This window comes from Pseudorasbora parva, chromosome 6 (genome assembly GCF_024679245.1).
Source record: "Pseudorasbora parva isolate DD20220531a chromosome 6, ASM2467924v1, whole genome shotgun sequence".
Lineage (NCBI taxonomy): Eukaryota > Metazoa > Chordata > Actinopteri > Cypriniformes > Gobionidae > Pseudorasbora > Pseudorasbora parva.
In genome coordinates this window covers 11,843,592-11,856,558 of record NC_090177.1, presented here as the reverse complement: position 1 = coordinate 11,856,558, position 12,967 = coordinate 11,843,592, and the positions used below count along the sequence as shown (strand labels likewise).

The 12,967-nt window shown below is 36.1% G+C and overlaps 1 protein-coding gene across 1 annotated transcript in view; it reads left to right on the top strand.

Annotated features, from left to right (window-relative positions):
- LOC137078396 (probable phospholipid-transporting ATPase IIA) overlaps positions 1–12,967 on the top strand; it is a 77,499-nt gene that overhangs the window by 49,624 nt on the left and 14,908 nt on the right. The window contains exons 21-24 of the mRNA XM_067445636.1: positions 3,640–3,784; positions 6,657–6,721; positions 8,138–8,293; positions 10,690–10,754. Of these exons, the coding sequence (XP_067301737.1) occupies positions 3,640–3,784; positions 6,657–6,721; positions 8,138–8,293; positions 10,690–10,754 (431 nt within the window). The remainder of the gene's footprint in view (positions 1–3,639; positions 3,785–6,656; positions 6,722–8,137; positions 8,294–10,689; positions 10,755–12,967) is intronic.

Below are 12,967 nucleotides of genomic sequence, written 5' to 3'. Positions count from 1 at the left end.
ACAAAAGAACAGCATTTATTTAAAATATAAATATTTTGTAAATGTCTTCACTGTCACTTTATCAATTTAAAAGCATTCTTGTAATAAATTAATAAAAGTATTAATTTAATTAATTTAAAAAACTTGCTGACCCCAAACTTTTCAATAGTAGTGTCAACCATAGATATATAAACATTAATTCCTCATCAGTGGCTGTTTCTATGGGCTGCTATACACAGGCCATTACATTTTTCATATAAAGTTTAAATTGATTTTTACCTTATAAATGACACATTTTCTAATAATAAAATATAGCCTATGCATATTTTTTTATGTCAAATTGTTACATTTAATCAATATTCAATTAGAATATTAAGACACTATAGGGTGTCCTGTTACCAATTAAATGAAATCAGGATTTGCAATCCATTAACCCTTAAATGCATACTTTAGGTCTTTAGCGACCCGGGACATAACTCACTACCCTCCTTCTCATTCATTTTTAAAAGTTAGACATCAGCCTTCTTAGTATTCCTCACTCAATTCATTATAATCAATATAACAAGAAAAAAGTAATTAAATTATAATTAAATGCCTGTTTTTCCACTAGTTTTTTGTAAAAAAAAAAAAAATTATAGGGTCACTAACGACCCGAGTTAGTACATTTTGCACAAGATTAATTTTTTTCTGCACAAAAATAAATTAATCTACAGTATAATGATGAAATAAGTGCAATTCACCTTTATTCTACAAGGAGGCAATGTCTGATATGCAATGATGAAGTAACGTTTCACTCATAGTTACCTGAGACAGAAACCGAAACAATAATAATTATACTGAACACATTTTGAAGATTTTGAAAATAACTTGGAGAATATGCGTGAGATCGTCAATATGATCTAGATGCTGAATGTACTGGGAAATATGCTCTGACGAGGACAGTGATCATGGTATAAAACATCTGCTCAAACTGAACCCTTCTAAGCTCCAAAAGGTAACAAAATATGCTTTATTTTATTCTGTAATTCTTACTCTAATATTTTTATTTATTATTGCTTTTATATTATATATAGGTATAGATATATCCATGTTAGAAATAGATCCGGGTCGCTAAAGACCCGAATATGTAAGAATGATTGGCGAAACAGTCATGCATTTAATGGTTAAAAAAACCTTACCAACCCCTTACTTTTCAACCATACTTATAAACACAGATGCCTCATCAGTGGCGATTTCTAAGGACCGCTGGACATATTGGCCGTCCACCATATTGGAATGGTCAAAACACTGGTCCATGACACTCAAGAGCAAGTTGACTATGCATCTGCAACTGTAGTTAGATACATGTATGAGTATGTATATATGAAATTGGTTTCCTGCAAATGATTTTGCTAAACTAACACAATAAAACAAGATGAAGGTTTTGGCTAACGCCATTAAAAATGTACCACAGTTAATACATATAAAAACACAGACCAACACATACTCAACTGTGAAAGGTTGTACCATTTCTTTGGGAATTCTTTAAAAAATCTCTGTGGTTTTATGAAGCTGCCCACTGTTGTGGCATCATTGATTCTTACTGTGAGTGACGACACTCTGACTGTTCCAAGATGGCAGAAGCGTCGACAACTTTGGAGCAGCTGAATTTGTTTGAATCTATTTATACCGTTGTAACACACTAAAACTCTCCAAACACCTTAGCATCCACATAGCAACACCCTGGCAACCACCCAGAATATCCTTGCATCATGGCAGACAGTTTCGCGTTGGCAAGAACCACTTGCATTTTCATTAGAAATGTATATGTACCTTAATTAGAGTACTGATAAATCTGTAGATATGATAAGTATAAAACATGATTAATATACTGAGGTTAAAATGTGATTTGTCTCAAATGTGTCATTTATGTGAAATTCCCATTATTCATGATTATTTGATGTGGAATTTCACATTTTTAGTAAATGACCAGTTTGAGCAATACAGCGGGGAAAATAAGTATTTGACACGTCAGTATTTTTATCAGTAAGGGGATTTCTAAGTGGGTTATTGACACAACATTTTTACCAAATGTAGCCATCAAGCCAAATATTGAATTCATACAAAGAAATCAGAACATTTAAGTATACAAGTTGAGTCATAATAAATAAAGTGAAATGACACAGGGAATAAGTACTGAACACACTTTATTTAATACTTTGTAGAAAAGCCTTTGTTGGTGATTACAGCTTCTAGACGCCTCTTGTATGTAGAGACCAGTCGTCTGCATTGCTCAGGAGTGATTCTGCATTCTGCCACACAAATGGTCTTTAAATCTTAAAGGTTCCTTGGGCTTCTTTTATGAACTTTGATCTTCAGTTCTCTCCATGATGTTCTATGGGATTTAGGTCAGCTGATTGACTGGGCCATTTAAGCAACTTGATTTTCTTTCTTTGAAACCACTTCATTGTTTCCTTGGCCTTGTGTTTGGGATCATTGTCTTGCTGAAATGTCCACTTTTTCATTTTCAGCTTTCTGGTAGAGGGCATCAGATTTTTATCCAGAATGTCCCGGTACATTTCTCCATTCATCCTGCCTTCAATAATATGAAGTCTGCCAGTACCCCTTGCTGAAAAGCAGCCCCAAACCATGATGCTTCCACCCCCAAACTTAATTGTTGGTATGGTGTTCATGGGGTGGTGGGCAGTGCCATTTCTTCTCCAAACATGGTGTGTAGAATGACTGCCAAAAAGTTCAATTTTGCTTTCATCTGACCATACTATAGTCTCCCAATAATCCACAGGCTTCTCCAAATGCTCTTTCGCAAACTTTAACTGAGCATCAACATGCTTTTTCTTCAGCAACGGAGTCTTGCGTGGTGAGCGTGCACGGATGCCATGGCGTTTCAGTGCATTGCTTCAACTGTACCTGCTGATGCAAGGTCTTCCTGAAGTTCTGCCCGAGTGGTTCTTGGCTCTTGGAGAACTCTCCTGATGATTCTTTGGACTCCTCGGACAGGGATCTTATGTGGAGCACCTGATCGTGGCCGGTTTATGGTGAACTGATGCTCTTTCCATTTCCGGATAATGCCCCCCACAGTGCTCACAGGAACATTCAGCATTCTGGAAATGCGCCTATAACCATTCCCATCGAAATGCTTTCCAACGATAAGATTACAAAGATCTTGAGAGAGTTCTATGCTTTTACCCATCATGAAGTCTTTCCTGTGTGTCTGGGTAATGAGAAGCCTTTATAGGCCATCAATTAGGACTAAAGCAGCTGATATCATTTAGTACTGATAGGGGGCAGGGTTTCTCTCTCAATACTGACAGATTTCAGGTGATCTGGCTTTCTATGCCATTTTGCGCCTTGTTATCTTCATGTGTTCAATACTTATTCCCTGTGTCATTTCACTTTATTTATTATTACTAAACTTGTATACTTAAATGTTCTGATTTCTTTGTATGAATTAAATATTTGGCTTGATGTGTTGGATTGTGTCAATAGTCCACTTAGAAGTCCCCTTACTGATAAATATGCTGATGTGTCAAATACTTATTTTCCCCGCTGTAGCTTGATCCATGGATGCTTTGTTTCATTCTGTGTCCTTCAGTATTAATTTGTTCTGTCTGATGTCTCAGTGAAAGGCCTGTTCTCATCCTGTTGGTCTTGTTGTTGCAGGTCTGTCTGAAGTATTACGAGTATGAGTTTATGGAGCTGGCGTGCCAGTGTCCGGCCGTCGTGTGCTGCCGCTGCGCTCCCACACAGAAAGCTCAGATTGTACGTCTGCTGCAGGAACGCACCGGCAAGCTTACCTGTGCCGTGGGTGAGTATGCCGAAGCCATTGGTCCTGTGCACCACCTCTGCCACTAAATCAATTAAATATACAGTGCTGCAGTGATGACATATTAATGTAGGCAAACCTGCAAGTTAACATCACCCTGGTTACCTCGATTAAAAACCAATAGGAATGGTCCCTTGGCCTTTGGAATATTGCTTATTAAATAAGCTCTGTGACCTACAAAAGTTTACAGGGCTCAACAGTCATGCTTGTCCGCTTGATTGTGATTTTATTACATTCAGTATAAACAATGACTGTTAACTGATAGTGTAGTTTTGCAGGGTTCATACAAGGTTCTTAAAGGGGGGGTGAAATGCTGTTTCATGCATACTGAGCTTTTTACACTGTTAAAGACTTGGATTCCCATCCTAAACATATCAAAAACTAATGTTGGACGTTTGATAGAGTATTTCTGTGTCAAAAATACTCCTTCCGGTTTCTCACAAGTTTTGGAGAGGTTTTTTCGAGTATGGCTCGACTTGACGTTAATAGAGCGGAAGGTCCTTGTATGGGCCGTACGGGCTCTTCTCCCGGTAGGGTGCGCGCGCGCGTGACCAGAGCGAGAGAGGAAATGCACGCCCATAAACACGCTCTCAGGTGCAGATCCAGTCGTCTGTGAAGACTTATGTCGCGCGCCCAGCTCCACTTTATTCCTATGGGTGACGTTGAGCGACTTCAACGCTTCAGCACAGCATTCCGGGAAGGCAGCGCTGCATTTGAACCGATTTGAACGCAGAAATGACGGGAAGCTTCACAACATCGATTCAGTCGCATCTCAAAGTGGATTTCCACGCCACTGCTGTCACAGGACTTCACCAAATCATACCAAAGAAGTGTGTTTTTGACGGAGTGGTCCCAGCGATAAAGGTTCGGTCCTGCTTTGGAAGCAGCCGGTGAGTAAAACTGCTTCAAATGTCTATGCTGTTAGCTCCGCCCACTCGATACGCCTCCAGGCGCTCGTTTTTTTCCGGAAAGACTCGGTACAGCCTATATTTCTTTTATAAATATAATAAAACTAAAGACTTTTCGGAGATATGAAGGATGCAATACTACTCTATAGGTACTCAAGATTGACATGAGATTGACTGAAACTGAGTGTTTCACCCCCCCTTTAAAGGTGTAATTTCTCTTAAAAAAATAATGATATTGTTTGAAAAGTGCAATCTCTGATTGTAGTCTTTAGAATTTTTAAAATGGTTTTTTAAAACCATTGTGCTAGAAAAGTCTTTGAAAGTCCAAAATTTGTCCCCTGTTTTTGGTAACAAAATCATGCTGTTGAGGCTCACGCTGACTGTCTTTGTGAGAGACTTTCATGGACAAATATAAAAAGCATTCACCAACGAAAAGAGTTCAAAACAAAAGAAAGCAACGCTTACCAGTGTTTTGTTACTGAATGATTCAGTGTTTCGAACGAATCGGTTGAATGAATGACTCAATGAATCGCTCATTAAGTGACTTGCTGCCACCTACTGGCAGATTAGTTTCATGTTTATAAATGGCTGCATTTTTTCCATCATTTCTTTTTGTATATTTTAAAATGCATTAAACATTAATATCTTAACATTTATTTATTACAGTTCTAATTCTGCAGTGTAATTATTTAATTTGATTAGTAACAGCCCTATAGTATGACGCATACATTTAATAAGGTTTAACTTGGCCTTTATATAGGTAAATAATGCCCTAGGTCTATGGTAAAAAAAAAATGCAGATTTCAGTATGTTAATTTTTAACCAAAAATTCCCCCTCCCCCAGGCAAGTAACTTTATTAACTCTGACAAGTAAATGACCAGGGTTAATGTCAAGCCCTGGTTTAGGAATCCTACACGTTTTGTTCATGTAACGGTACACAAACGATACGTACCTCAGTTTTGAATTCACGGTTCAGTAGATTTTCGGTCTAGCAGCGGAGAAAATATCAAACCAAGTTTTTTTTTAGTTTTTTATTTAATTATGAATTTTTGTTTTATTAAACAGTGGTTCTGCCTACACTGCAGTAAAAAAAAATGGCAGTAACATAAACACAATTTATGGTGCTGTTTTTAGATTTTAAGGGCTTATACTTTTGGATTGCAAAATTAAGGTTAGAATTATTGTGCTCCTATTTTAATCTAGTTTCAAATGTGAAAATATTTAGAGCTTGTGTTCACCACAGACCATATTTCAGGCATTTAACAAATAGCCCATTAAAAAAAAAAAAACACATTGACTTCAGGACGATTGAAACCGGAAGTGCTAAAATGCAAAGTCATTTCCAGGTTTTGCCTACCCAAACAAGTCATCCCTGCAGCACTTCATTGCAGTCCGTTTTTTTATGTCATCTTTTATTTGATCTTATATGTATTTACTAATGGTTATAAATAAACACAGACTTAATTAAATTATTTAATAAAAAAATATATTAAGACTAAAATGCATGTTTGAGCTGTTTAACTGAAACTAACTTGCACTGACATATCTTTCAGTGTTTTAAGATGTATACCAGTAATGTTTTTTTTCCCCCTAAGGCACGTTTATAAAAGCTACTTAAATGACTTAACTAAACTAAGGCCTAATCCTGGCTTAATCTAAGCCCTGTCTGCGAAACCAGGCTTTTATTGTACAGTAGAAATCACTAGCTAAGGTAACGGTTTAGTACTGTTTAGTGCTTTCAATTTCATCCAGTTCAGACTATTGCTGAGATCTGGAAAAAACTAAGCATTAATATTAGGAATACCTTCATCAATATATATTTCCATTGCATGTTTAATCTTGACATGTGACATATCATCAGTTTGATTGCCCTTTCATAAGGTCTCAATCTGGGTCACGGCACCAGCTGTCACTGGCTCATCTCTCACTGTATTCTCTTTCTCAGGGGACGGAGGAAATGATGTCAGCATGATCCAGGAAGCAGACTGTGGCGTGGGAGTGGAAGGCAAAGTAAGAGCTACCAGCTCCCCGAGCGGCAGCCCTATAACACACACACTGTCGCCTGCTTCCGGAGTCTTCCCTCCATCTGCGCTCACTGCGTCAAACACACGCGTTACACAGGCCCTTTTCAAACCATTGCTGAGAGATTCTCACATTTCTTACATGACAGGACAACGAAAGCATGTAAAATGACTCCAGACATTTACACACAACAACTTCTCATGACTGATTTACAGCGTGTTAAAGTCATAAGATTCAACCTATTTATTTCCAAAATGAAGGTTTCTGGTCTTATTAATGCTATTATATTTTTTATTATTAAATTTTTGTTGTAATAACTATCTTAGCCCCTGAAACACATTTAATTTATATATGTTTTCATTTAAGCAGAAACGCTTAAGGCCACGCTAGAATATATATTGTATTAGCATTAAAAAAAACCCTGTTAATTTGGTCATTTATATTATTTAAATTGTATTTTTCTTAATTATTTAGATTTTGTTCTTATTTTATTTTAGTGGGGATTTTGTAATTATTATAGTTAATAGTTTACATATTCCTAGCTAGAAAACTGGAATTATCCATTTTAATATATCACAAATATTTTATTTGTAATTACCTTACAAACGACTCTTCATGTTGTCTCAGCCAAGACCACCAGAGATTTCAAAATTATTTCTTTATAGTTTATTTACTTAAGCAGCAAGGCATTTGAGATAATGTATGTGTTATTTGAAATAACAAATAATGTTTTCATCTAGTTTATCTAAATGTTGTTGTTTTTTTCTTATTCTAGATATTTAATATTATTATTATATTATACAGTATTATTATTTATTTTATTTTAATAGTTTGGCTGGGGATATCAGTTTTTCATATGCATAGCTGTTTTGACCAATCAGGACTATCAATATTAGTATCAGAAATATGTCACATTTTGGATGTTAAATATTTTATTAATGGCACATCACGTCCTCAACCAGACCACCAAAGATCTCAAAATAAGTAAGAAACTTTAATTGACTACAGTTTAGTTCAGGATAGTATGATTTCAGGATTCCTGTCCTGAGGTGGGCGGCCAATTTAGAAACTCTTTTAGACGTTTTATGGGTCTAAACGTACCTAAAATACTACAAAGCCAATGTTGACCCACTTGTGGTGCGTCAAGTGAGCTTTCCAGGTCATCTAAATGAGACGTTATGGTAAGGTTAATTGATATTGAGTCATTCATGACTAACACAGCTTGATTGACTTGACGTGGTTACGTGGGATGTTGATTTTGCTTCACCCAGTCACTGCTAAACTACCCAGTGATTTCGAAGATACTTAATATAGCCCGGCTTGATCTACAAAACATGCTTGCTCATGGTCCAAAAAATGTGTGTTAGCGCTCTGACCTGTTTGTTTATTTATCTGCGTGTGCAGGAAGGGAAGCAGGCGTCTCTGGCTGCAGATTTCTCCATCACTCAGTTTAAGCACTTGGGCAGACTGCTCATGGTCCACGGCAGAAACAGCTACAAACGGTCCGCTGCACTCAGCCAGTTTGTCATCCACCGGAGTCTCTGCATCAGCACCATGCAGGTAGTGTCTGCTCGAGTAATTATCCACCACCAGCCCATGAATCACAGTAGCTGCAAATAAACACATCGTAGCGTTGAAGGTTTCATGTCTTAAGAAAAACAGCATGTATTGGGCAAAATAAATAAAGTGTACCATTAAAGGGATACTCCACCGCTTTTTCATATTAAACTATGTTATTCCCTTAACTAACACGAGTTGATGCATACCTCTCGTCTCAGTGCGTGCACTTAATCTCTCTGACGCGCGGTGACATTCTGATAGCATTTAGCTTAGCACACTAAGCCCAGTTCATTCACTATGGTACCAAACAGAGATCAAGTTAGAAGTGACCAAACACCTCCACGTTTTCTCTATTTAAATACAGTTACACGAATAGTTGAACGATCAAGTATGGTGACATAAAATAAAACGTGGCACTTTTCGAAGCGGATTCAAAAGGAGAACTATAATGTATGGCGGAATAGCACTTCTGAGAGTACTTAAAAGTCACGCCTGAAAAATCCTCCCTCAGATCTGGGAGGAGAGGATGTTTCAGGCGTGACTTTTTACTGCTCCGAGTCGAAGTACTATCAGAAGTGCTATTCCGCCATACATGTGTATCCCTTTAAACATGATACTGTCTTAAATATTTAAAATATAAAGGAAAAACAAAACACTAAACTTGGTTACTGTATTTATCTGACAAGATTATTTGGCAAACTACACCTACATGGTTTTATTTTACTATGCAAAAATGACATACATTGACTACAACATAGTATTAGTTATTAATATTTTGTTAATATTTCTCTCTTTTTTCCATGTGTTCATAATTTCTTTATATGACAGACGGATTAGAAAAAATGCCCATACAATTTGACATTTCATAAAACAATTGACTCCAAGCACATTTAAGTTTTCAAAATCTGTATTAAAAAAAATGTTTTAAATAATATTTAAATAAAGGGTTAAGGGTGAAGAAATACCTTTGTATATATAAAAATGGTAATCATTTACAGTGTTGGGAACGTTACTTTAAAAAAGTAATTAGTTATAGTTACTCACTACTTGTTCAAAAAAGTAACTGAGTTAGTAACTGAATTACTCTATAATAAAAGTAACTCGTTACCAGGGAAAGTAACTATTTGCGTTACTGTAAAAAAAAAAAAAAGTTGCTATAAGTCATATAATTTAGATTTTTTTTAACCAGTTTTCACAAGTCAATTGAAATTAGTAGAACAGACAAGTGTTTATAACTTTTTTTAAATTTTTTTTTTTTTTTCAAATATGTAAAATAACTTGGATGCCCCCAATATTAAATGTTAAATAAATGAAATGGACACTAAATAGAATAGATTATTATTATAAAACATTGTACAATCAAATTCAATACATTATTTTAAATATCAGTAATATAGTGGAACAATAAAACAAAATAGATTGTTTAGAACTGTAATATTTATTGCACAGACCACAACTGGCCATCAAATAAATCTAAAAATTAATGATGCTCCTTAAGAAAAGTATACCAAAAATAGAAAATAATAATAATAATAAATATATTAGCCTAATTTGCATAGACTCTTTGTAGTGCACATTAAAATTCTAAAACTGTCACCCAACTGTTACACATAGCTACTGTTGCCTGCTTGAAGTATTTTCTTCCTCACGAAAGTAAACAGTTTAACAAGAAGTGCTCTCAAGTCTTGTTTGTATGGCGGGCTTACCCAATTTCTCACGAGAAAAGCCTAGTTTTGGTTGCTTTAATGTCGTGGCTCTGTCTCCGGTAGCGGAGCTCACGTTATCCTTTGCGTTCACCGACGTGGAGAGACTCTTTCTTCCTGGGCATAAGTTGCACGTTACATAAACCTTTCACATACATATTACCTTTCACTTCAACAAAGGAAAAGTAGTGCTTATACTTCCAGTTTGCGAAAGCTACCATTGAAGTCATTGGACATGGTGTTGCTATGACTCCTGATCGCTGGTCGCATGCATGCGTGTATGTAGGCTATGTCTTACACACACACACAGCTGCAGGCCCACTGACAGAGCGCGTCTGATCGGATGTAAACCGCTTCAGTGAGCTCAATTATAGTAACGCGGCATTTTATTCTCAGTAACGTTAACGGCGTTGTAACATGGGAAACAGTAATTCGTTTGATTACTCGTTACTGAAAAAATGTACGGTGTTAGTAACGCCATTTATCTATAACGCCGTTATTCCCATCACTGATCATTTAGTACAATGGTGTATATCAAAGTATTTTTGTATTGCTGTCTAGTGCTATAACTTTACTATTGTACCACTGCAGTACTTTTCTGCATGAGAACTGACAGGACCAATGAACTTTTAGTTGCCTGCTGTCTTATTTTTCTGCTGATGTGGATGTTCTTCTTCCCATGTGTCTTCCCAGGCCGTGTTCTCCTCTGTGTTCTACTTTGCATCTGTTCCGCTTTATCAAGGCTTCCTCATTATTGGGTGAGTGTGTGTGATGATGACTCATTTGCACTCGGTGAAATCTCTCTGGCATTTCAGCCATGTGTTTCAGACAGCTTTGACATTAGAGGATCGCTGAGGGTTTTGTTCCACGGGCACTGAACTAGAAGAAGAGTGCTTAAGTTGATGTCCATCAAAAGAGCCTTTGTAAAGTCTTAAATGAACAAGGGGTTAAAGCGGACAGGCTCTTCTAATTCAGCGAAGATGGGTTCAGGACAGCAAGAGAATAAAGCTATAAAAATATCACCCACGCTAGTGCAGCTGTGAATCTAGATCTAATTCTTTGACTTTCTCTGCATATGAAATATATGTGGGTGATCCTGTGGTAACTTGTACAAACCAGCAAAAGTGTACTACGTTTGGCACATTTTACTTTTATTAACAGATACGTGTCAGAGCTTGATGTTTTCAATTATTGCTTCAAAATAATTTCCCTGACCTGTTATGAAAGTTATGAAAAATCGCAGAAAATCATGACAATTTCTATTATATAGATATTTAAAATAGACATTTTTCTAGTTATGCTTTGCTATATAATATTTAACCCTTGTGCATCAATTAAAAAAAAGTTACACATAGGTCCATAGAGGACAAAAATGCCCATGTCAAAAAACTGTCATGAAAAAATAAAAATAATAATAAATAAATATATATATATATATATATATATATATATATATATATATATATATATATATATATATATATATATATATATATATAAGGGATAATCCACGGCTAGCCATGCATTAAAGGATTTTAATGCACTGCGTAGAGGCGAAGAATAGCCCAACGCGAAGCGGAGGATGGTTGCCTCTAGGTCGTGCATTAAAATCATTTAATGCATGGCTAGCCGTGGATTATCCCGCTTATACCATGGTTATTTGCCAAGTTAAAAACAAGTTAAAGCTGTAACTGATGTTTTTTAAGAGACGGGTTAAAATGACTGTTTAACTGTTTTCTTATGTCTCGTTAGTTCTAGCACACCGTCGCTTTAAATAAAGTAGAGCCATCGAAATGTTTTTATTACCACATTTATTTAAATTCATTATTAAGAGAGAGAGAGAGAGAGAGAGAGAGAGAGAGATGCGTTCGCTCTTCATGTCAGTCTGAAGATCCCCTTGTTGCTTAAGCATATCGAACATAACTTAATGATTATTTAATCGATTCATTAAAGTTATTTATGAACGACAGGCAACACTGCAGTGACAAGGCAATCTTTATTTGAACTAATCATCATGTAGCCTAGTGTTAAATAAACCCCGCGTCAACTGCATGCCTATAATTCAATGCATTCAATTAAATAAAACATTTTAAAAAATAAAACAGTTGGAAATTTCGTTTTTGGTGATTGTTTTTGTGAAATTAGACATGGAGTTATTCAGGTTTATTAGGCTTGGAGGTGAAATTATCTTTCGCTTGCTTGTTGAGGTTCTAGATCTCAGTATGTCGCAATGTCAGTATGTCGTAGGGCTAATGTCAGTATGTCACGCAAAAATAAAGTTTTACCGTAACGAATGCGACTGTTAATGCCTTATTTGTAGTCGTATTGACCCGATTTATTTCGTGTTTTTCCTAGAATGGTTAACGTAGGCTATTACAAAACATTCAGTGGTACATGCCAATCAAATACAGACGTGACACAAATAACATGTTTAAAAAAAATATTACTGACTTTAATGCATTTTACTGACATCTAAAATACAACACAAAATTAGGCTATTTATTTCGGATTTTGTGTCACGTCAGTATAGGTGCTCGAGTCTGTCAGTGTAGGTGTCACGACCATCATAGACTGTAAAAAACGCACGACACACGGCAACATGTTCCGCAAATCGTTTTCATGCAGGTGTCATGTCAGTGTTAGTCGCGATAATGTCAGTGTGACATGACAATGGAAGACCGCATGTGCCACGGATGTGCCTATACGCTTATAGTCAAACTTATTTACAAATTATATGTAATCAAACTGATTACAGACTGGAACTACCTGTGCATTAAACGGTTTTATTGCACACCTTCCAGCCAATCAGAATCGAGTATTAAAACAGACCATGGTATATATATATATATATATATATTATATTTTATGAGCAAAAACTTAAGTTTAGTCTCATTTTAAAGAAGACCCTTGGCAGATTATTGTTGAAGTCAAATAAGTTGAAAAAGGGAAACAAAAAGAAGGCATAGAGGTT